Raw genomic sequence first — 21,254 nt, 5'->3', positions numbered from 1 at the left:
AGGGTCTTCCTAAGAGGATCTCAAGTGATTGAAGATTGTTTAAACAATTAAAATGATTAGTTTTTGTTACTATCATTTTTAGATGCATGATAGCTTTTATTATGGTACATTGTATTAGATCTCAAAAGATTTAATCTCGCTCTAATATGAAGGCTCAGTCATAATATAAAGCCCACGAAAGAAAGTCAATGAAGGTCAAAGTCAATCAAGGTCTCCAGGAGATGAAAGTCAAAGAATGACAAAGGCACAAGCAGTTACAGAATAATCAAGAGATGAGTCCACATAAGGAAGAAGATGCGCTACAGTTGCTTAGCGCCAGAAGATGGTTGAGATTTTAATGAAAGATAATTCAAATGTTTTCCCTCCAAAGATGCATGGAATATACGTAGCACGTTGGTTTATAAATAAAGGAAAAATCATCAAGCACAAGACAATCAACACAACAAACAACAATTTGTAAATTACTCTTTTCTAGGGTAGCCTAGTCTTAGCCTAGCCAACCCCCTTCTGGGGTTATATTTTAGTTCACTAGATTTAGAACATGTACTCGCGCCAAGTTCTTTAGTTCTCCAGTTGAAGCAAAAACTCATGGAGGTAATAATCTTCGTGTTTTCTCTTTAGTTGTCCAGCCTGGCTTATTTTCGTATATGTTGTAAAATTTGTACTTAAAGTTTGTGATGTGAATGAAAATGTTTTGTTATGATTAATAGATTAACTATTGCGTCTGGTTCAATTTATTGCGTTTTGCGTGAATTTATTAGGCGTTATAGTTTAATCAATTAAATTATAACAAAGTACATTAGCAAGGTTTTATCTAATTAAAACTGGTAACCTTCAGGGACTAAGCCTCCCGTGGCATTCAGTATCAAACTATTGGATGTGCATTGACTTGTTTGCAAAGTCAATAAACTAAATTTGCACCAACAAGTTTTTTGGCGACCACAATGGGAGGAGAAAGATTCATAATCAAATTGTGAAATTTCTTCTTTATATATTTATATGTCAGATCTTTTTTTTTTGGCAATTCAAAGTTTTATTGGCTACCAAAAAAAAAAAAGAGAATTACACACCAAAGACTACAAAGCCACCTAACTCATCTCAACAAGAGACAGTATACAGCAAACAAGACAACTTCTAGAGAATTAACAATTTTCTATCTCTATCATCACTTCTCACAGACACTTTGAAAATAATGACCTTGATTACATGTTGTGTAGGCAAACAAATCCCTCTAAACAGTTTTTTGTTACGTTGTAGCCAGATTATATACACTGCTTCTGTAAACATTAATACATATATTCTAGACTTTTGGCTCCTGCTATGTGCCTTTGTTGCAGCTATTTGCCTTTTACCTTGAAATCACTGAATTTGACGATTGATCCCCAAAATTGTAATAGAGATTTCCATATACTAGCAGCATAATCACATTCAAAGAATAGATGGTTCAGTGATTCTTGTGCTCTGTCACAAAGATAGCAGCTTCTATTATACTAAATATTCCATTGACTCAATCTATCAGTGGTGTATAGTCTGTTTTGGACTGTAAGCCACAAGATGAACTTGCTTTTTGGAATAGCCTTGTTATTGCATATAAGTCTTATCCACCCAACAAGATCTTCACTCCCTAGGATCTATTTCAAAATTATATTGTATACTTCTTTGATGCTATAATACCCATGATGAAGCATATTCTCTCAACCTCCTAGATCATTTAGGAGGTCAATATTGTCAACAATTTTCCTAATGAGCCAGGATGTGTTGCTTTTGATAACAACACTAGTTATAGAACCTCTTTTTATATAATAAGCATTGACCCATCTTACCCACAATTTGTCACTTTTGAAAGCCAATGCCCACAAAAGCTTCAGTATGGCTACCTTGTTCCAAATTTTCATATTTACCAGGTTCCACCCCCCAGCTGACTTTGGCTTATAAAAGTTAGCCCAGGCCACAGGAGCTTTATGAGATGCATTGACAGCCCCAGTCCATAGGAACCCGCTGCATATACTTTCAACAGCTCTAATAACTTCTTTTTATAGAGAGGGAAAATATGTCCCCAGTAATTCTGCATAATACTCAAAATTGTTCTGATAAGCTGAAGTCTTCCAGCATAAGAGAAAAGGTGGGCCATCCAGCTTTGAGATCTCTCTATGATTTTCTCAATCAGTGGCTTACATTGTGAGAAAGTTAACTTCATAGGAGTGAGTGGGACTCCCTGTTATTTAAAAGGCAGAATACCAATTGGGAGATGAACTGTTGCTGCCAAGTTTTCAGCCTCATCTAGAGTTACCCCCGCAAGTAGATGCTACTGTAATATCCCGAAAATTTAAACTTTCTTAAATTATATAATAATAATCAGTGGCTAATTTTTTTCATTTAATAATAAGTTATAATCGAAATTTTGTTATTTTATGTCCAAGTAATGGATAATTAGTTTGTTAGAAGATATATATTTATTATGTACAGCAAGAGTTGCAATTAATAACAAGTTATGATTTCATTAATTAAAGTAAGAAAATAAAATAATAAATAAATTAGATATTAGAACTACTTCTAATCCAATGATAGAACAAATTAGTGGTATTAGGAATAGAAAGGAAAAGGAAAAGAAAAAGAAAAGAAAAGAAAAAAAAAAAAAAAAAAAAAAAAAAGAAAAGAAAACCAAAGCAAACAACAGAATACGTTTCATCAACAACCCATTTCCACATTTTCTTCACAAACCAACCCCAGTACCCAACAATGGAGTTTTAACTCCACTCATGGATTATTATGCACAAACAAATTCAACTTCCATTAAAAACCACAATTCAATCTAAACCCATCCAAAAATCTAATATTTATCAAATCAAACCCACCCAAATTTCAGATTTTTTTCATCAAATCCAACCCATCCAAATTCACAAAATTTAACCATAACAATGGCTATAAATAGCCATGATTTCTCCACCATTATCACCCACCCACAACTCCACTTAAATCCTCGCCGGAAAACCACCACCTTCGCCCGGAAAAAGCCCCCAAAAACACCCCTCAAAGCTTCCATATTTTCGCACAACTCTCTCTCCTCTGTTTCGAGTTATCATAACTCGCACCACCACGCTGCTGCCACCACAACTTGCACCACCGAAGCGCCACCCTCCGGCGTCAGTTGCTGCAACCAGCGCTCCACCAACCGCACGCTTTCTCCTGCCTCCCGCATGCATTTTTTTTCTCTCGCCCCAACTCTCTCTCTCCTCGTGCGCCGGCGAACACGAGCCCAGCACTGCCGGAATTCCGCGCCGACGAACCACCCAGAACCTCCGGTTTTCGCGCCTCCCACCGCGATGCCTCGCCACTGCCGCAGGACCCCACTGCCGGCCAATCTCCCTCCCATCCCCTGTTTTTGTGACTGCTCAACTGAGCAGAGGTATGATAATACCTCTCCAACTTTGTGTTTCATTTGTTTAAATGAGTTAAGCTCAAATAGATTAGGCCATGTTACTCACTTGGGCCAACAAGCTGATTTTTAATTAAACTAAACTTATATTAAGAAAGATGATTGGACTAATATTAAAATCGAAACTCACTTTTATTAGGCTAAACTAATTAATAATCACTAATTCTTGTAATATGAAATTTGAGTATAAAATCTAGTTATCCTAACGTAAAATTACTCTCAATTACAAATATTTAAGTCCTAATTATGATTATGTTTGAGCTAATTAATATTATGTTAGCAATCACTTTAGCTTAATACTAGTTAGGTATAAATTATAATATGAGTTGAATAAAGTGATTATTAGTAATAATAGTTCCACTCAAGTTTCTAGTGAATGAAATATTAGCAAGAATAACAATTAAAGTATGATCACACATATATGGTTTAGATTACAAGAATGAAATAGTTATAATATGGAGCCATTGATTACGAAATTAGTATGAATCATGAACCACAAGACTAATGGTCACTATTTTAAATTATAAATGTATGACAACTATTTATGATAAACGTATAATATTACGAATTGACGAGAAAACTTAGCAATAACATCACTTAGTAATTATCAATTTACTCCTGTAATCTGAAATCACAAATGAATATTCGTAATTTATGATTAGTTAGGCTACGATAACTTAAATTATTATAAAACTTGTTGAAGCTTAGTTACTTATTAAATTGAATAAGGTACCTATAGCTCAAATATATGACGAGTAAAATTATAATTCTATTAATTAAAGTAACGTAAGCTTAAATAATAAACATATGTAGCGTCAACAACGATCTTCGATAATAAAAAGTAACACCAATAACTAAAGGTCAATTGTTAAAAGAAATCGAATATTTACATTTTTGTTGCGTCGTTTCATGGTTAGATTAAACGGAAAGGATGTTACAGCCTCCCCCGACTCTCAAGGTTATTAAGCAGGAATCGAGGTAACATCTATTGCTAACACCCACGACCCCCTTCGAAATGTGTTTGTGAAATGATGTTTATAATTATGTTAAGAATTTTATGATGTGATTATTATATGGATTGTGGGATTAAATTGTTTTCGAATGAATTTCGTAAATGATGATTTTATGACTTATTGATACTCAAGTGTGATTCATGAAAGATCTATGGCGTATGCCGGTGAATGCTAAATAAACGAAACATGATAAATAAAAGTGAAAGAGGTTCTGGCAGTATAATGTTACGCTTATCTACTTTATGGTCGTGCACATACCTTCGCACCTGCCGTACACCCGAAAAGGGAGCCGGGCTCCTTGAGGGGTACCGCATGCTATTTTGGAGCGAGCGGTGTATCTAAAAAGGGAGCGGGGCTCCTTGAGGATCATCGCATGGTGGTATATCCAAAAAGGGAGCTGGACTCCTTGAGGATCATCACATGGTGATGTACCCAAAAAGGGAGCTGGGCTCCTTGAGGGTCATCACATGTCTATACTCGCCAGTTACCAAGCTAAAAGATGAAAAGATAATGGGAACTTATGAAGTATCGAGATGTTATTCATAATTATTTACTTTGCTATTATTTCATTACGAATTTGAAATATGTTTTACCATATTCTCTTCTCCCTGTTTGCAAATAAAATGAATTGAAATGAATTTACGCTGTTAGGGTAGTATGTTACTGAGCTTCGGCTCATGATTTTTTGTTTTCTGTTTTAGGTATGAGCATAGCCATTGCAAGAGCGTTGTTAATAAGGAACATGTTCAAGGGAAAGTGTGCGGTATCTTGTGTTAGAGAAATTATTATTATTTGAGTCAAGTATTTATGTATAATTATCAAGGACAATTTAGGGTTGCATTGTATTAGTGGGCCATATCCCACAGGCTTAAATTCCATTTCCGCTGCTAAGTATGAGCAATTGTGAATTAATTAAGGTTATGAATTTTCGAGGCGTTACAGCTACTTTCTCCATACTTGCTGCTAAACCAGATGCTAGTGAGAAAGACTGAAAAGCATCCATGATTTTCACAATGGAGCTCATGTTAGCCCTGGCAAAAAGTAGAAGGTCATCAGCACACATTAAATGAGTTAGGTGTAATTTTTCACATTTGAGGTGAAAGTTAAAGTCAAGATTTAACTTAAGTCTACCCAAACACCTACTCAAGTATTCCATACATAATGCAACGAGAAAAGGGAATAGTGGATCTCCCTGTCTCAATCCTTTTTTTGCTCTAAAAGCCTTGGTGGGAATACCATTGACTAAGATGGAGTAGGAAACACTTTGAACACAAGTCATAATCCATCTGATACAGTTTTCAGGGAATCCTAGCTCCATTAACATGTTCTCAAGGAAAGACCATTCAACTGAGTCATAGGCCTTCCTAATGTCCACCTTGATTACACATCTGGGAGAGATGTGAGCTCTTCTATAACCTTTGATTAGCTCTGTTGCTAAGACTATATTATCAGCAATATGCCTCCCTGTCATAAAATTAGACTGAGATTGGTTAATCACCTCTCTTATAACCTTGTGAATTCTGTGTGTATGTAATGACTTTTGAGATTATTTTGTAGAAAGTAGAGCAACAGGCTATAGGTCTATATAGCCCTTAGCATATCTAGCATCACCTTTCTTTAAAACCAAAGTGACTGCAGTTATGTTAATTGACCATAAAGCTTTGTCAGTCTCTTGAACACTAATAGGTTGACTCAACAACTCTTTTGCTTCAGTGTTTAAATTAGGGCCATCCCGAACTATGCGAAGGTCAATACCAGGTAGCTCCAGAGCACAAGTTCCCAGCAGATTCTCATAGAAACCAACCCATTCCTGTTGAATTGCAGCTCTGGTGTTAAGAGGGACATCATTGTTAGTATACACCAGAGTCAATTTATTTCTTGCTCTCCTTATTTAACTGCTGTAAAGAAGAGCTTTGAGTTGGAGTCACCTGAAGACAACTAGTTGATTTGAGCTTTCTGTCTCAAGATGCTTTCATCCACATTTGACCAATATTTCAACTTGTCATAGCACTCCTTCTCTTCTTGTTGCAGACTTAAATCAACTTGCATTTGAGGCAAAGCCTACAAGGCAGCAAGCTTTCCTCTGAATTCCTCCATTTTAAGATGAGCTTGAGCATAATGTGAGGCATGAAGGTTTTTTAGGGCTCTCTTAAGCTTCTTAAGTTTCTGCCATACTTGCTTCATCTTAAATATCCCATTAATTTTGTCCCATGCAGCTCTCACTATTTCTTCAAAGGATTCATGCTCACAAAGGATATTATTAAACTTAAAAGGTCTACTACCTTCATCACTTTCAGGTTCCATATCAAAAATCAAAGGGGAGTGATCTGATATGCCACAAGGGTGATAATTAACCTTCACATCTGCATACAAATCCAGCCAAAGAGGGTTAACAAAGGCTTTATCAATTCTACTAGCAATTATGTTGTCTCCTAGCCCTTTCTTAGTCCAAGAGTAGAACAACCCCGTACTTGCAACTTCAATAACATTAGCATTCAAAATAAAGTTTGCCATATCTTGAGTCTCAAACTCTCAACTTCACTAACTGGAGCACCATTCATTCTATCTTCAAATTGAAAAATAGCATGGAAATCTCCTATTATAATGAAAGGCTTATTACAGTTGTCAGTCACTCTATCTAGCTCTCTGCAAAGATCTCTCCTGTCACTAATAGTGTGTAGCCCATACACACTAATCAATATAGAATCCACTATAGCATTTAAGCTACTCACCTCAGCCACCATCACTTGCTCAGCCTGCTGCAGCAAGTTCAGCTTGGCTTTAGTTGGCTGCCATGCATCCTAACCACATTATTCCTCTAGGAGAGTGAGTATAATTACAACTTCACTTCCAATTAACACCTAGTTTCTTGTGAATCTTAGCCACATTGTGAGCCCTTCCTCTAGTCTCAAGTAAAGCACACACTGCAACTTTATGCTCTGATAAGAAATGCATATATGTCAGATCTTATTCTTTTCTCAATGAACTTAATTCTACTAAAACTAATTGAAAAATCAAGGTTCGAGTTTCTAGACTATTTGAGATCGCAGATCACAAAAAAAGGGGATGTTTGATAAATCTTGATATGGTCATGATTGATGGATATATTTTTTCTCTTACATAGTATTTTTTTTATTAATAAAGGTTAGTTATATATTTAATTTAATTTATTCATGATACCATCATTATGATCTTCTTTTTTGCTTTCCCATTTTCTATTCTATATGCGTTAGTGTTTACGTGCTAATAATTAAAGGTTAAAGTTGTGGCATACACTTATATTTTTTCTTTATTAATCTGTCCTACATCTATTGAAATTACCCTCTACTTTCTTAAAGTACCATTTATGTATTTTTCATGTTAAAAATGTGTTAGCTACTGTTAGTCATACCAATTATTGGGATACTATAGAATAATAAACTTAGCTATAATATTATAATATTCAACTGAACATTAAAAATATAATATATATAAATATATATATATATATATATATATAATATATATATATATATATATCACAATAACAAATCTAGAAATTAAAGTATAACGACAAATACTTTTTGTCTTTTTCTACTGCAACAATGAGTTTGGGGATGGTTTGTAAGAAAAAAAAAGGATAGTTTAGCATAGATGGTTAAACTAGAGTAGGGGATAAATAAATTCTTAATAAAGTAAATGCAACTTTATGAGACAATTTGAGTAATTAATGATGGTTTTATTAACATAAAGTAAAAGCGATGTTATCAACTATAGTTGTTTTTTTTTCCCAAAAGTGAAGTAATTCGAAGAGATGAAACTATTTCAAGTGGTAATTGTTGCAATAGAAAAAAGAATGGAGAAGTTATATAACAATCATGTTGAAAAAAAATCTCATTTCATATCAATAAAAAATCAACAATGTTAACAAAAAATTTGCAAAAATAAAATAAACAATAACCCGTGCAACGCACGGACTTCAAAGCTAGTATATTTATAAAATCCATAAATTTACGGGGGATTACATCTTAATAGTACAAGAACTCTTCAAAGAGTTGGATTGTGGCTGCTCCCGCACCAATATCTACGCCAACAACAATGACTATTTTTCTCACCCCGGGTGCTCCACTTAAGAGTAAAAGGCTGACTAATAATCTATTTCGGATTTTTCACCATATACCTCCGACAAATTTTATTTAATCATCATATACCCTCGATGTGTTCAAAATTCACCATATACCCCTCAATTTAATTCACCATGTGTCTTTAATGATTAGCGATTATCAATTTTTTTAATCATTAAGCCTTTATTCCATTACTAAACCTTATTTCATCGTTATTTAACTCATTTACCCTAATAAATTAGCATTTAAACAATACATAAGGCCAAAGAAGAAGCAAGAGAGTTATGGAGGAAAACAACTAAAAGGGGTCATTTATTATGTTTTAATGGTGTTCAATTACGGCTAACGACTCAAATAGGGGTTAACTATGATTTAGTAATAGAATTAGGTGTTAATGGTCAAAAAAGTGGATAATTGTTAATCATTAAGGGTACATGGTAAATTATTAAGAAATTGAGGGGCATACGGTGAATTTTGAAAACATCGAGCGTATATAGTGAATAAAAAAATTCATCGAGGATATATAATGAAAAATCCGAATCTATTTTCATCCTTAAAAGACAGAAACCAAGTGAGTTACCACTATACCAAAACCATTTAGTTACAAAAATACACACCTCATATAACAAAATTTCATATTGATCACAAGTATAATATAGTAGTATTTCATATTTTATATAGTAAGGCTATGTTCAGTTCACCTTATTTTTGCTTATTTCAGATCTAATCAGATCAGATCAGATCAGATCAGATCAGAAAAAATAAGTTCAGATCAGATCAGATCAGTTCTGATCATGCTTATATTTAAAAACTCATTATTACTATCAGATATCTTTCATTACACATTAGTAAAAATTATAATAATTGAATATTAACAAAGTACTCATCGAGACGAATCAAACAAGATCCCACATGACTATATTTTTTCTTATTTGAGAAGAATCTAATAGATTCTCTAAAATTGTGAATAGTGTCAAGATTCTAAGCGAGAAAGATAAAAAAAATACAAAGGGACTATTATTATTTACTTGTACATTTGTTCAAAAGGATTATTATTGTTGTTGTATTTATTAATTATTAATATTGGTAATTATTATTAATCTTGTTGTTATTATTATAAATGTCATTGTTATCATTATTTAAGTTATTTTGTTGTTATTAAATAGTAGAAAATTAAAAGTCACGTGTTAAGAACATAAGAATGACGCAAAAAAATAAAATAAAATATGATAGCTCAAATTCATGACAACTAAACTACTAAGGGTCTGTTCTCTTCGGCATAAAACAGCTGAACTGAACTGAACTGAATTGAACTGAACTAAATTGAACTGAACTGAAATGAATAGTGATATGTGAGAGTAAGGGCATGTTCTCTTCGGCATAAAACAGCTGAACTGAACTGAACTTATTGGATCGAGCTGAACTGAACTAAACTGAACTTATTGGAGCTGATCGAACTGAACTGAATTGAATTAAATTAAATTAAATTGAATTAAATTTAATGTAATAAATATATAAATAATATTAAACAATAATAATATGAATATTAAATAATAATTATAATGATAAGTACTCCCTCCGTTTCCTAAAGATCTTCCCTCTTTCCGTTTAAGGGTGTTTCCAAAAGATCTTCCCTCTTTTGCTTTATTCCTTATTTGGCAAAACAAATTTCCCTATTTACCCTCTCATGTCACTATCATATGGTCCACCATTACATTATTAATTCAATTTTACTTTCTTTCTCTCTCCTATTTTAACCCCTTTTTATTTGTTTATTTATCTTAACTCCTTTCTCTCTCCTACTTTACTCACACCATGTCCCACACAACTTGATTTTCCTTGGTATCTGTAGGAACAGTAAGTGGGAAGATCTTTAGGAAACGGAGGGAGTAATAATAATGAATAATAATAATAATATTTTGGATATTTTTAAATGATAGTTATAAATAAATAATTTTAATATTCATAAATTAATAATAATAATAATAATTAATGATAATAATGATAATTAATAATAATAATTTTATATTATTTGTATAAATATATTAATACTTGATGATGATATATAATAACAATAATATCTAAGAAGTAAATTAATATTACTATTTTAATAATTAGATTTAATAATATAAAAATATTTAGTAATAAAAATAATGATTGGGTTGGACCGCGAAAATTACATCATAAAACGTCTTGACGCGATTTGATTGGTTTATGGGCTAAAAAAAGTGGGTTTCTTTGTGCTTTGACCTAAACCATGTTCCTCCTAATAATAATAGTAATAATAATGAGTAAAGGTATAATAAACAAAATAATATATAGAAACAACAACAATAATAATAATACTTAATAGTAATGACATATATTTAAATAATAATAATAATAATAATGATAATAATAATAATAATAGTGATAATAATAATAATAACAATGATGATAATAATAATAATAATAATAATAATAATAATAATAATAATAATAATAATAATAATAATAATAATAATAATAATAATAATAAGAGTATGGGCCTGTTCTCCTCAGCTTATTTTCAGTTCAGTTCAGTTCAGCTCCAATAAGTTCAGTTCAGTTCACCTCCAATAAGTTCAGTTCAGTTCAGTTCAACTCCAATAAGTTCAGTTCAGTTCAGCTCAACTCCATTCTTTTATAACCATTTTGTTAAATATTATTATTATGTTGGTATAACTTATTTTACTAATTATTATTATTATTATTATCATTATTATTATTATTATTATTTAAATACATATCATTACTATTAATTATTATTATTATAATTATAGTTGCTATATATTATTTTTTTTTATTATACCTTACTCATTACTACTACTATTATTATTAGGAGGAACATGGTTTAGGTTAAAGCACAAATAAACTCACTTTTTTTAGCCCAGAAACCAATTAAATCGCGTCAAGACGTTTTATGATGTAATTTTTGCGGTCCAACCCAATTATTATTTTTATTACTAAATATTTTTATATTATTAAATCTAATTATTAAAATAGTAATATTAATTTACTTCTTAGATATTATTGTTATTATATATCATCATCAAGTATTAATATATTAATACAAATAATATAAAATAATTATTACTACCTCCGTTTCTTTTTAATTGTTACACTTACACTTTTCACGCATGCCGATGCACTACTTTGAGCCTTTATATCTCTAATTTTGTATTTGTAAAAAATATAAAAACTACATATTAATAAATACATACTAATACGAATCTAACAAGATCCCACATGACTATGTTTTTATTCACGTATAAATCACAAACGAGGGTCAAAGTGCAATTTGTGAATAGTGTAAAATGTCAAAGTGTAACAATTAAAAAGAAACAGAGGTAGTATTAATTATCATTATTATCATTAATTATTATTATTATTAATTTATGATTACTAATATTATTTATTTATAACTATCATTTAAAAATATCCAAAATACTATTATTATTATGATTCATTATTATTACTTATCATTATAATTATTATTCAATATTCATATTATTATTGTTCAAAATATTATTTATATATTTATTACATTCAATTTAATTCAATTCAATATAATTCAATTCAATTCAGTTCAGTTCAGTTCAGTTCAACTCCAATAAGTTCAGTTCAGTTCAGCTCCAATAAGGGCCTGTTCTCCCCAGCTTATTTTCAGTTCAGTTCAGTTCAGTTCAGTTCAGTTCAGCTCTAATAAGTTCAGTTCAGTTCAGTTCAGCTCCAATAAGTTCAGTTCAGTTCAGTTCAGCTCCAATAAGTTCAGTTCAGTTCAGATCAGTTCAGTTCAGTTCAGTTCAGTTCAGCTCTATTCTTTTATAACCATTTTGTTAAATATTATTATTATTATGTTGGTATAATTTGTTTTCTAATTACTATTATTATTATTATTATTATTATATTTAAATATATATCATTACTATTAAGTATTATTATTATTATTATTATTATTATTATTATTATTATTATTGTTGTTGTTGTTTCTAATTATTATTGTTATTTCGCGGTCCAACCCAATCATTATTTTTATTACTAAATATTTTTAAGTTATTAAATATAATTATTAAAATAGTAATATTAATTTACTTCTTAGATATTATTGTTATTATATATCATCGTCAAGTATTAATATATTAATACAAATAATATAAAATAATTATTATTAATTATCATTACTATCATTAATTATTATTATTATTATTATTAATTTATGATTATTAATATTATTTATTTATAACTATCATTTAAAAATATTCAAAATACTACTATTATTATTATTCATTATTATTATTTATCATTATAATTATTATTTAATATTCATATTATTATTGTTTAAAATATTATTTATATATTTATTACATTCAATTTATTTCAATGTAATATAATTCAAATTCAATTCAGTTCAGTTCAGTTCAGTTCAGTCAGCTCTGATAAGTTCAGTTCAGTTCAGTTCAGCTCCGATAAGTTCAGTTCAGTTCAGTTCAGCTTTGATAAGTTCAGTTCAGTTCAGTTCAGCTGTTTTATGCCGAAGAGAACAGGCCCTAAGTTTAGTTCAGTTCAACTGTTTTATGCCGAAGAGAACAGACCCTAATTAGTAAAATAAATTATACCGACATAATAATAATATTTAACAAAATGATTATAAAAGAATGGAGCTGAGCTGAACTGAACTTATTGGAGCTGAATTGAACTGAACTGAACTTATTGGAGCTGAACTGAACTGAAAATAAGCTGGGGAGAACAGACCCTAAAAGTATTGTCAAGAGATGAACTGAACTGATCTGATCTGAACTGAACTGAATTGAACTGAAAATAAGCAGGGGAGAACAGGTCCTAAGTTCAGATAAACATTTCAAAATAAGCTAAGTGCGAGATACAAATTTTAAATTTAGATTCGGTATACCTCTTCCTACCGAATTCCAAATATCTCTAGCTATTTGAAGTTGCACGCTATTTATTTCTTTCTTGCGCAAGTCATAGTTGTTTGTATATCTTATTTTATTTTATACGAAAAAAAGAGTTGAGTCTGCTGACTTCTCAAGTGTGAAACACTTTTTTTATGGGAAAGTGTGAAACATTGTATAAGTGCTCTTATAAATTAATGACTTGAGTTATATAATTATTTTTAGTAATAATTATTATTATTATGATTATAGTTATTGTTGTTGTTCTTATAATAATGATAATAATGATTATTATTATTAATAAAAGTTGTGTATAAATTGTAATAGAAATAAAATGATAATAATAGTAATACTATAAATAAGATCTTATAATATATTGCATAATAATGAATTACAAAGTAATAATATAATAGTAATAATATATTTTATAATATTTTATAAAAGATAAAATCTTGTAAATCAGATCAGATCAGATCAGATCAAATCAGAAAAAATAAGTCCAGATCAGATCAGATAAGTTCAAATTAGAAAATTTAAGGTGAACTAAAGATCTCCATTATATAAGGGAAGGGGGGAGCAATGATGTCCTATTTTGAAACGCCCATTTTACCCCCCTTCTTTTTCTAAATTACAAAAGAAATGTCAAAATCAAATCTGACACTCAAATAAAACTACCAAAAATAAATTTACAACACTCACTCACAAATCACTTAAAAGAAGAAACTTTACAATTCACCCATACAATTGAGAAAATCACGTTATAAAAATCACACAAATCACTCAAATAATCAGGAAACTTTATTAAAACGTAAAATTAACATACAAACTAAAACTAGCTAATAACCTAGAACGTCAATACATACAAAAATTTACTTACAAATCACTATTCTCAAAAACCATTCACAATTAATGGCGGGTCATGATAAAAAAAATAGAGGTGTATTTGTAGTGAAATCAGAATTTAGAAGTTAGACAAGGAAAAAACTTATTTACTTTTTTATAGTGTTTCCTATATCTAATGAAACTTTTACATATATTTGGACCTATTTTTTTCTATTATATAATAGCGATTGATTATCAAGGTAAAAAAGTTTATGTAAAATATCATTCAAGAATTAAAGAACAACATATCTCTATTATATAAGTGAAAAGGGGAACTATGATGTCCCCGAATGAAGAGACTACGTCACCTCCTTCCCATTCTAAATTATAAATTCACTTATACATCAAAGGGGGCTTCAAACAAAAAATATCAAAAATATAACTATAACAATCACTCACAAGTCAACTAAAATCATAAAATTGCATAATTTACGTTATGCAAATCACTAAAAATGAGAAAACTTTGCAAAAACTTAAAAATTCACTTACAAACTACAACCTATGAAAAAATTGACTTGAAATCAAAGTGTCTACTTTCTTTACACTTTATGAAGTACTCCCTCTGTTTTTTTTTATCATTCCTACTTTGACTTTGCACGTTTGCCAATGCACGTTTTAAAACTTAAATATCTTTCATTATATATTAGTAAAAATTATAACGATTGAATATTAATAAAGTACTAATTGAGACGAATCAAACAAGACCCCACATGACTATGTTTTTTCTTATAAATTGAGAACATTTGAGAAGATTCTCCCTATGCATGAATAGTGTCAAGATTCTAAGTGAGAAAGATAAAAAAAACAGAGGGAGTACTGTACTTAATTAAAAAATCAACTAAAAAATTATAATATTAGAAATCATAAATAAATGCAATACAATTTCTATTTTGTTCATAGAATTTAACTTTGAAAAGTAAAAAAAAAAAACAAAACAAAAAGAATGGTGAGAGACTTAAGTGACAGAAACTAAACCAATCAAATTTTGCAACTAAAAACAATTATATTTCGTACGTCTAATGTTCAAATTTTGACTCTTATGCCGAAGAAAATCGAGTTTCTGTTTCGAAAAAAAATTCTAGTAGCCTTAAATTGAAAGAACAAGAACCTACATCAACGAATCCGACCCGATATATGACGTTTTAATAAGGTGTATTATCCAAGTACGGGTCGGGTTTAACAGGCCCGCCCATCGGACAACTGTTCTAAGTTCTAAGACCTTTGGGGAATCGAAGTCGGAAAAACCCTAATATAAATACAAAGAAGCCTTTTATTTTCTCTCTCTTTCGCTTCAGATCCTGTTTAAGAGTTTCTCCACGCCTCTATTACACTTTCGTTTTTTCAATCTCGTTTCACTTCAAATCAACCTAATTCAAGTAAGTTTCTTCTCTTTTTTTCTCTGCATCTTACTTATATCAATTTTAACTTTTTAATTTACTAGTACCATATATCGCTTCATTTAGTTGAAATCTACGATTTAAGATCTAAAACATCTGATTATGGTTTTTAGATGCTTCAGTGAAATTATTATCTTCGATTTAATGGCTTGGTTTACCCAATAAGTTGAATTTTTTGAGTAATCTTCTAATATGTTATTATTGAAAGTTACGATCTTTAGTTGTTGTTTTGTAGCTGATTAGTTTTTGTAATTGGGTTTTTTTTTTTTTTTCTTCTTATAATTATGTGTATGAATGTCGGATTTTATGCGTTATGATGTTAGTGCTATACTATGCTTTGTTAATTTCCTCTACTGAAAGTTTGAATCTTGTTCCTGAATTCGGTAAAGATTATGAATTTCCCTTATCAGAAATCAACAGGAGAAATTATTGGCTTTAGTTGGGTAGAAGCTTTTGGGTCGGTTATGTCGCAAGTTCGAATCTTTCCCCGAATATTTTAGAAGTTTCCCATATGAATTCTGAGATTTTTTGTATCAGGGAGTTTGTGCAATTCAATTTAATTCATTTATTTGAGTTTGATTTAGTGTATGTGATTGTAAGGTTGTAGTAGCTGAATTGTCTTGGCCTCTTTTTTTGGAAGTTAATGCTTTAGTGCTCTTATTTTAATCGGCGATAGATCGAGTTTTGGCACTGTGCTTTTAGTGTTGTAGGAAGTTTGATACATTTTGATGAAGTGTGATTGTACTTGTGTTAATTCAGTCATGGCTGGAGTAGCTCCTGAAGGCTCACAATACGATGCTCGTCAGTATGATAACAAGATGAGTGAATTGTAAGTTGTCCTACCTCTCTAACACTGGAGTTCAATGGGTTTTTCTTTTTATATAATATAAGAAAATGGTTTTGGTTTTGTTGTTTTCTTGACTTCGAACTATCCTATGATGAAGGCTTTCTGAGGAAGGAAGTGACTTTTTCACTTCATATGATGAGGTGTATGAGAGCTTTGATAAGATGGGTTTGCTAGAGAACCTTCTCAGAGGAATCTATGCTTATGGTAATGTGTCATTCATGTTTCTTTTTGGGTTGCTCAGTTTGTTTAATTATCTACTAATTATATATTGTTGTTTGTGGTCAGGTTTTGAAAAACCGTCTGCTATTCAACAAAGGGGAATTGTTCCTTTCTGCAAGGGTCTTGATGTCATCCAGCAAGCTCAATCTGGTACTGGAAAGACTGCTACTTTTTGTTCTGGAATTCTGCAGCAGCTGGATTATGAAAACTTGGAATGTCAAGCTCTTGTCCTTGCTCCAACTAGGGAGCTTGCACAACAGATTGAGAAGGTAATGAGGGCCCTGGGTGATTACCTGGGTGTTAAGGTTCATGCTTGTGTTGGAGGAACAAGTGTACGCGAAGATCAAAGAATCCTCGCTGCAGGTGTTCATGTGGTTGTTGGTACACCAGGACGTGTCTTTGACATGCTGCGTAGACAATCTCTGCGTGCCAATAGCATTAAAATGTTTGTTCTTGATGAAGCTGATGAGATGCTTTCTCGAGGTTTTAAGGATCAGGTATGGTGCACATTTTGTTTTCACATTCTTTTTGTTCATTTTGTCTGAGCTGCATAGTGCATAGTATCCCTTCCCCCCTTTTGATTCTTGGCATGATGGAAAAGGTGGTTTTTACTTTTACATGTGTTTCTTTGAGCAATATATCCAATTTCTATGAGATCTGTCCATAAGGTTATGTTTAACACGGTTTTATTTTTTGCTTTTGAATGGGGGGTTGTTGTGGACTTGGGGAATCTATCGGAACTTCGAAAGGTTAAAGCATTCTTCTGTTTAGATGCAAACTTGCACAATTGATTGATTGGAACATGGTGTTACCTTTTGCTGTTACAGTATGTTTGGTTCATTTTTAGTAATAGTTTGTTTGGTAGAAAGAATTTGGAAGGAAAAGAAAGGAAGTAGAAGGAAATTTGTTACTTTCCAATGTGGTTTATTAAAAAAAATTTAGTGAAAGGATATGGGAGGAATTGGAAGGAAAGACTCTTTAATAAAATTTCACTTTCCTTTTCTCCCAAAAGTGGGGGAATTTGGGAAGAAAGAGAAAATTTATACCAAACATGGGAAGTTAAGGTTTTTTTCCTTTCTCTTCCATTTTTTTCTCTTCCCTTCCTTTCTCTTCTCTTCCTTTCATTTACTAAAAATGAACCAAACACACTGTACAGGAAAAAAAGAGAAGAGAAAGGAAGGGAAGAGAAAGGGAGAAAAACCTTAACTTCCCATATTTGGTATAAATTTTCTCTTTAGTCCTAAATTCCCCCACTTTTAGGAGGAAAGAAAAGTGAAATTTTATTAAAGTGTCTTTCCTTCCAATTCCTTCCATTCCCTTTCACTTAATTTTTTTTTTAATGAACCGAACATTAGAAAATAACAAAGTTCCTTCCACTTCCTTTCTCTTCTTTCCAAATCTATTCTACCAAACAAGCTGTAAATGTCACTCGTCTATGGATGGTCATGGTCTGAGGTACTGTAGGAGAATGTTTAATCAAGTTGTTTCTGTATGAATTATAATGTGTTGGCAAGATGATATTTTTTTTAGGAAAGGTGTTTCAAAGCACTCAAATAGCCCAAGTAAATCTGGATGGTGATTTGATGTCATTGCAGACTGGTTTCATGTCTCCAGCACTACTTTATGCACCCGCTTTGTGTTAAAATTGGATTTGGTGTGTTGCCATGTTTTATTAGTGCCATTTTTTGTTTGTTGGTGACAAATTTTTAATAGAGTTATGTTTCTATTCTTTTCATGTCTTGATAATTATTCAGCTATGGTAATTATTGTGTGGTTCCTTTTCCAGATTTTCGGAGTGTTGGATGTTTCTACTGTAATGGTTCTATGTACTTGTTCTTGACTATCCACTGAAAAATGGGGTCTAAGAACATGGTGGGGGTTTTTGGATGCACTTCTTCTTATGCAGTTGCTTGTTGATGCCATTAGAGATACGTCTTAAAATGATCCACTGGATTAAAATACCTGAACAATGGAATCTTGGGAGTATGGCAATAATGATAGATTTGGGTTTTTTTCTAGCTTGCCCATTTATTTTATTAACCTACAGAGTATTAGCTTTCAATTGAATTGCTTTTGTTATTATGTAACTGATGTTTTGGCTGCTTCTTGTTTCCTGCTGCCAAATTACTTGTGGGAAGCTAAAGAACTGTGTCATAGTGGCTTTCACTTTTTAGGACATTGCTTGACTGTCAAAAGTCTTTTTCACATTGCGTGACTGTCAAAGTCTTTCTCTCCCTTTGTCTTCTGAAGTGCTATATGGGGGAAATAATATGGAATATCTGGCTACTAATTGTTTTCATATATGCGACAGATCTATGACATCTTCCAGCAATTACCCCCAAAGATCCAGGTGGGAGTATTTTCTGCTACAATGCCACCTGAGGCCCTTGAAATTACTAGAAAGTTCATGAACAAGCCTGTACGTATTCTTGTGAAGCGAGATGAGCTAACCCTTGAGGGTATCAAGCAGTTCTACGTGAATGTCGACAAGGAAGAATGGAAGCTTGACACTCTTTGTGATCTTTATGAAACCCTGGCAATCACCCAAAGTGTGATATTTGTGAACACAAGGAGGAAGGTTGACTGGTTGACCGACCAAATGAGGGCCCGTGATCACACCGTTTCAGCCACTCATGGAGACATGGACCAGAACACTAGGGACATCATTATGCGTGAATTTCGTTCCGGGTCATCCCGTGTCCTTATTACCACCGACCTTCTGGCTCGTGGTATAGATGTGCAGCAAGTTTCTTTGGTGATCAACTATGATTTGCCGACTCAACCAGAGAACTACCTTCACAGGATAGGACGTAGTGGACGTTTTGGAAGGAAGGGTGTCGCCATTAATTTTGTGACCAGTACTGATGATAGGATGCTCTTCGATATCCAGAAATTCTACAATGTGACGATTGAGGAGCTCCCTGCCAATGTTGCGGATCTAATCTGATGACTATAAGTTGTCAACTTTGTTTTTGTTTTGAGGTAAGATGATTTGTCTGTCCAGCTAGTAAAAATATGGACGATTACTGTGTGTTTTGTCTTTCTTTTTTTTCTATTCTGGGAACATCACTTAATTGTGTTGTGGATGCCCCAGGTTAAAATTTTGTAGGTGGGTTAGAGACAAGTTTAAATTATACTCTTATCGTATTTGGCTCAAGGAACGTGTCGCCTGTTGGCATATTTACTGCCCATTCTAGCATGATTTTGGTTTTGCTTGTATGTAATTCTGCGTTTCTGCATCTGGTATTGCCCATGAGCCAAACTATTTGCAGATGGATTGGTTAGGCATTTTCTTTGGGTAAGTGTCAGAATCTAGACATCTTCTGTTGATTTTGTGAGCCCTATATAGTGTGTGAGTAATTACTATCGACTATTTGTAACTCGAGGAAAATCTATTTTTTAACAGACAATACCAAGTACATACATACCGTTTACCTTATTTATACCGTTCACTCCTATTTTAGCTTTCATTATACAATTTAACTCTATTTCATTGTGGCTAATTTCCTTGAACCATCTGCTTTCTTTTGAGATGCTTCTTTGGTTGATTCTTTTGGTCTTTTGACCTTTAAAATCTGGTGGTTATGAATGATTTTGCACCTGCTTTTTTTAGATTCTGAAATCATTGTAGACAACTAGATTTTTCATGTATTATTAAGTAAGATAGCTTCGAGCAAGGAGGATAACCTTAGTGGCTTGTTCAGTTGGAGAGAGTCAATTTTGTGGTAAAGAATTTTAGTGTAATTTGTAAGAAAAAGAAATTTCAGCAGTGTCCATAGTAATGAATTGTTATCCTGTATATGTATATTCATTATCACTCAATTTTACCTATTTATGCAGTGATGAATGGTAAAAGAATTTTGTCAAAGAGATGTTTTTAGCTGCGGTTTTATTTTCTTTGGGTACTGACATATGACTTCTTGTTGCATGTTTATATCAAAATACATAATCATACGGATTGTAGAAGTAATAGACATGATGCCAAATAAAATCGTTGGAACTTGGAAGTATAGTGGTTATACACTTATACTAGTATATGGTTTACAAAATTGGGGAAGTAAATATAAAGAAGATAATATTGCCTTTGTCAGATAATGTTTATCTTTCTTAAATTTTTTGCCGAGCATAAAATTATTAGCTAGCTAGTTGCATTGGAAAATATAGCAAATGTATGTTTGGTAAATTTTGATGAGTAATACAAGTTCAGTTCTACCTAACAAGTAGGATCAATATTAGTTCACACCCAATGTAATACAAGTAAAGTTAACAAAAAAAAAAAGCTATATATAATGCAATATCTTGAACGAATACATACAATACTAGTTCACACCCAAGATGGAGAGATTGGGCCGGTTGGGATTTTGGGTGAGCGACTCTATAAAAGGATAGTCTACAATAAATTCTTTTTAATTTGGTGTTTCCGAAA

General features: G+C 31.8%; 1 protein-coding gene and 1 long non-coding RNA gene across 2 annotated transcripts; both read left to right on the top strand.

Moving 5' to 3' along the window:
• The first annotated feature begins 3,238 nt into the window (after positions 1 to 3,238).
• On the top strand, positions 3,239 to 5,327 carry LOC130590621 (uncharacterized). Its single transcript, XR_008968462.1, has 3 exons — positions 3,239 to 3,406; positions 4,354 to 4,414; positions 5,151 to 5,327. It is a non-coding gene; the product is annotated as an uncharacterized LOC130590621 (long non-coding RNA).
• Positions 5,328 to 15,586: 10,259 nt separating this feature from the next.
• Positions 15,587 to 19,985, top strand: LOC104886608 (eukaryotic initiation factor 4A-9). Its single transcript, XM_010671070.3, has 5 exons — positions 15,587 to 15,741; positions 16,522 to 16,591; positions 16,707 to 16,813; positions 16,895 to 17,325; positions 19,140 to 19,985. The coding sequence occupies exons 2-5, from the start codon at positions 16,524 to 16,526 to the stop codon at positions 19,773 to 19,775; spliced, it is 1,242 nt and encodes a 413-aa protein (XP_010669372.1). The 5' UTR covers positions 15,587 to 15,741; positions 16,522 to 16,523; the 3' UTR covers positions 19,776 to 19,985.
• Positions 19,986 to 21,254: the final 1,269 nt, after the last annotated feature.

Source organism: Beta vulgaris, chromosome 2, assembly GCF_026745355.1.
Source record: "Beta vulgaris subsp. vulgaris cultivar EL10 chromosome 2, EL10.2, whole genome shotgun sequence".
Lineage (NCBI taxonomy): Eukaryota > Viridiplantae > Streptophyta > Magnoliopsida > Caryophyllales > Amaranthaceae > Beta > Beta vulgaris.
Note: the sequence above shows the minus strand (reverse complement) of the source record. Positions and strands in the feature narration are given on the sequence as shown.

Coding starts and splice junctions, on each gene's coding strand:
- LOC104886608 (XM_010671070.3), top strand. CDS start 16,524: ATGGCTGGAGTAGCTCCTGAAGGCTCACAATACGATGCTCGTCAGTAT. Junction 16,814..16,894: donor CAGAGGAATCTATGCTTATG/GTAATGTGTCAT, acceptor GTTTGTGGTCAG/GTTTTGAAAAACCGTCTGCT. Junction 17,326..19,139: donor CTCGAGGTTTTAAGGATCAG/GTATGGTGCACA, acceptor TATATGCGACAG/ATCTATGACATCTTCCAGCA.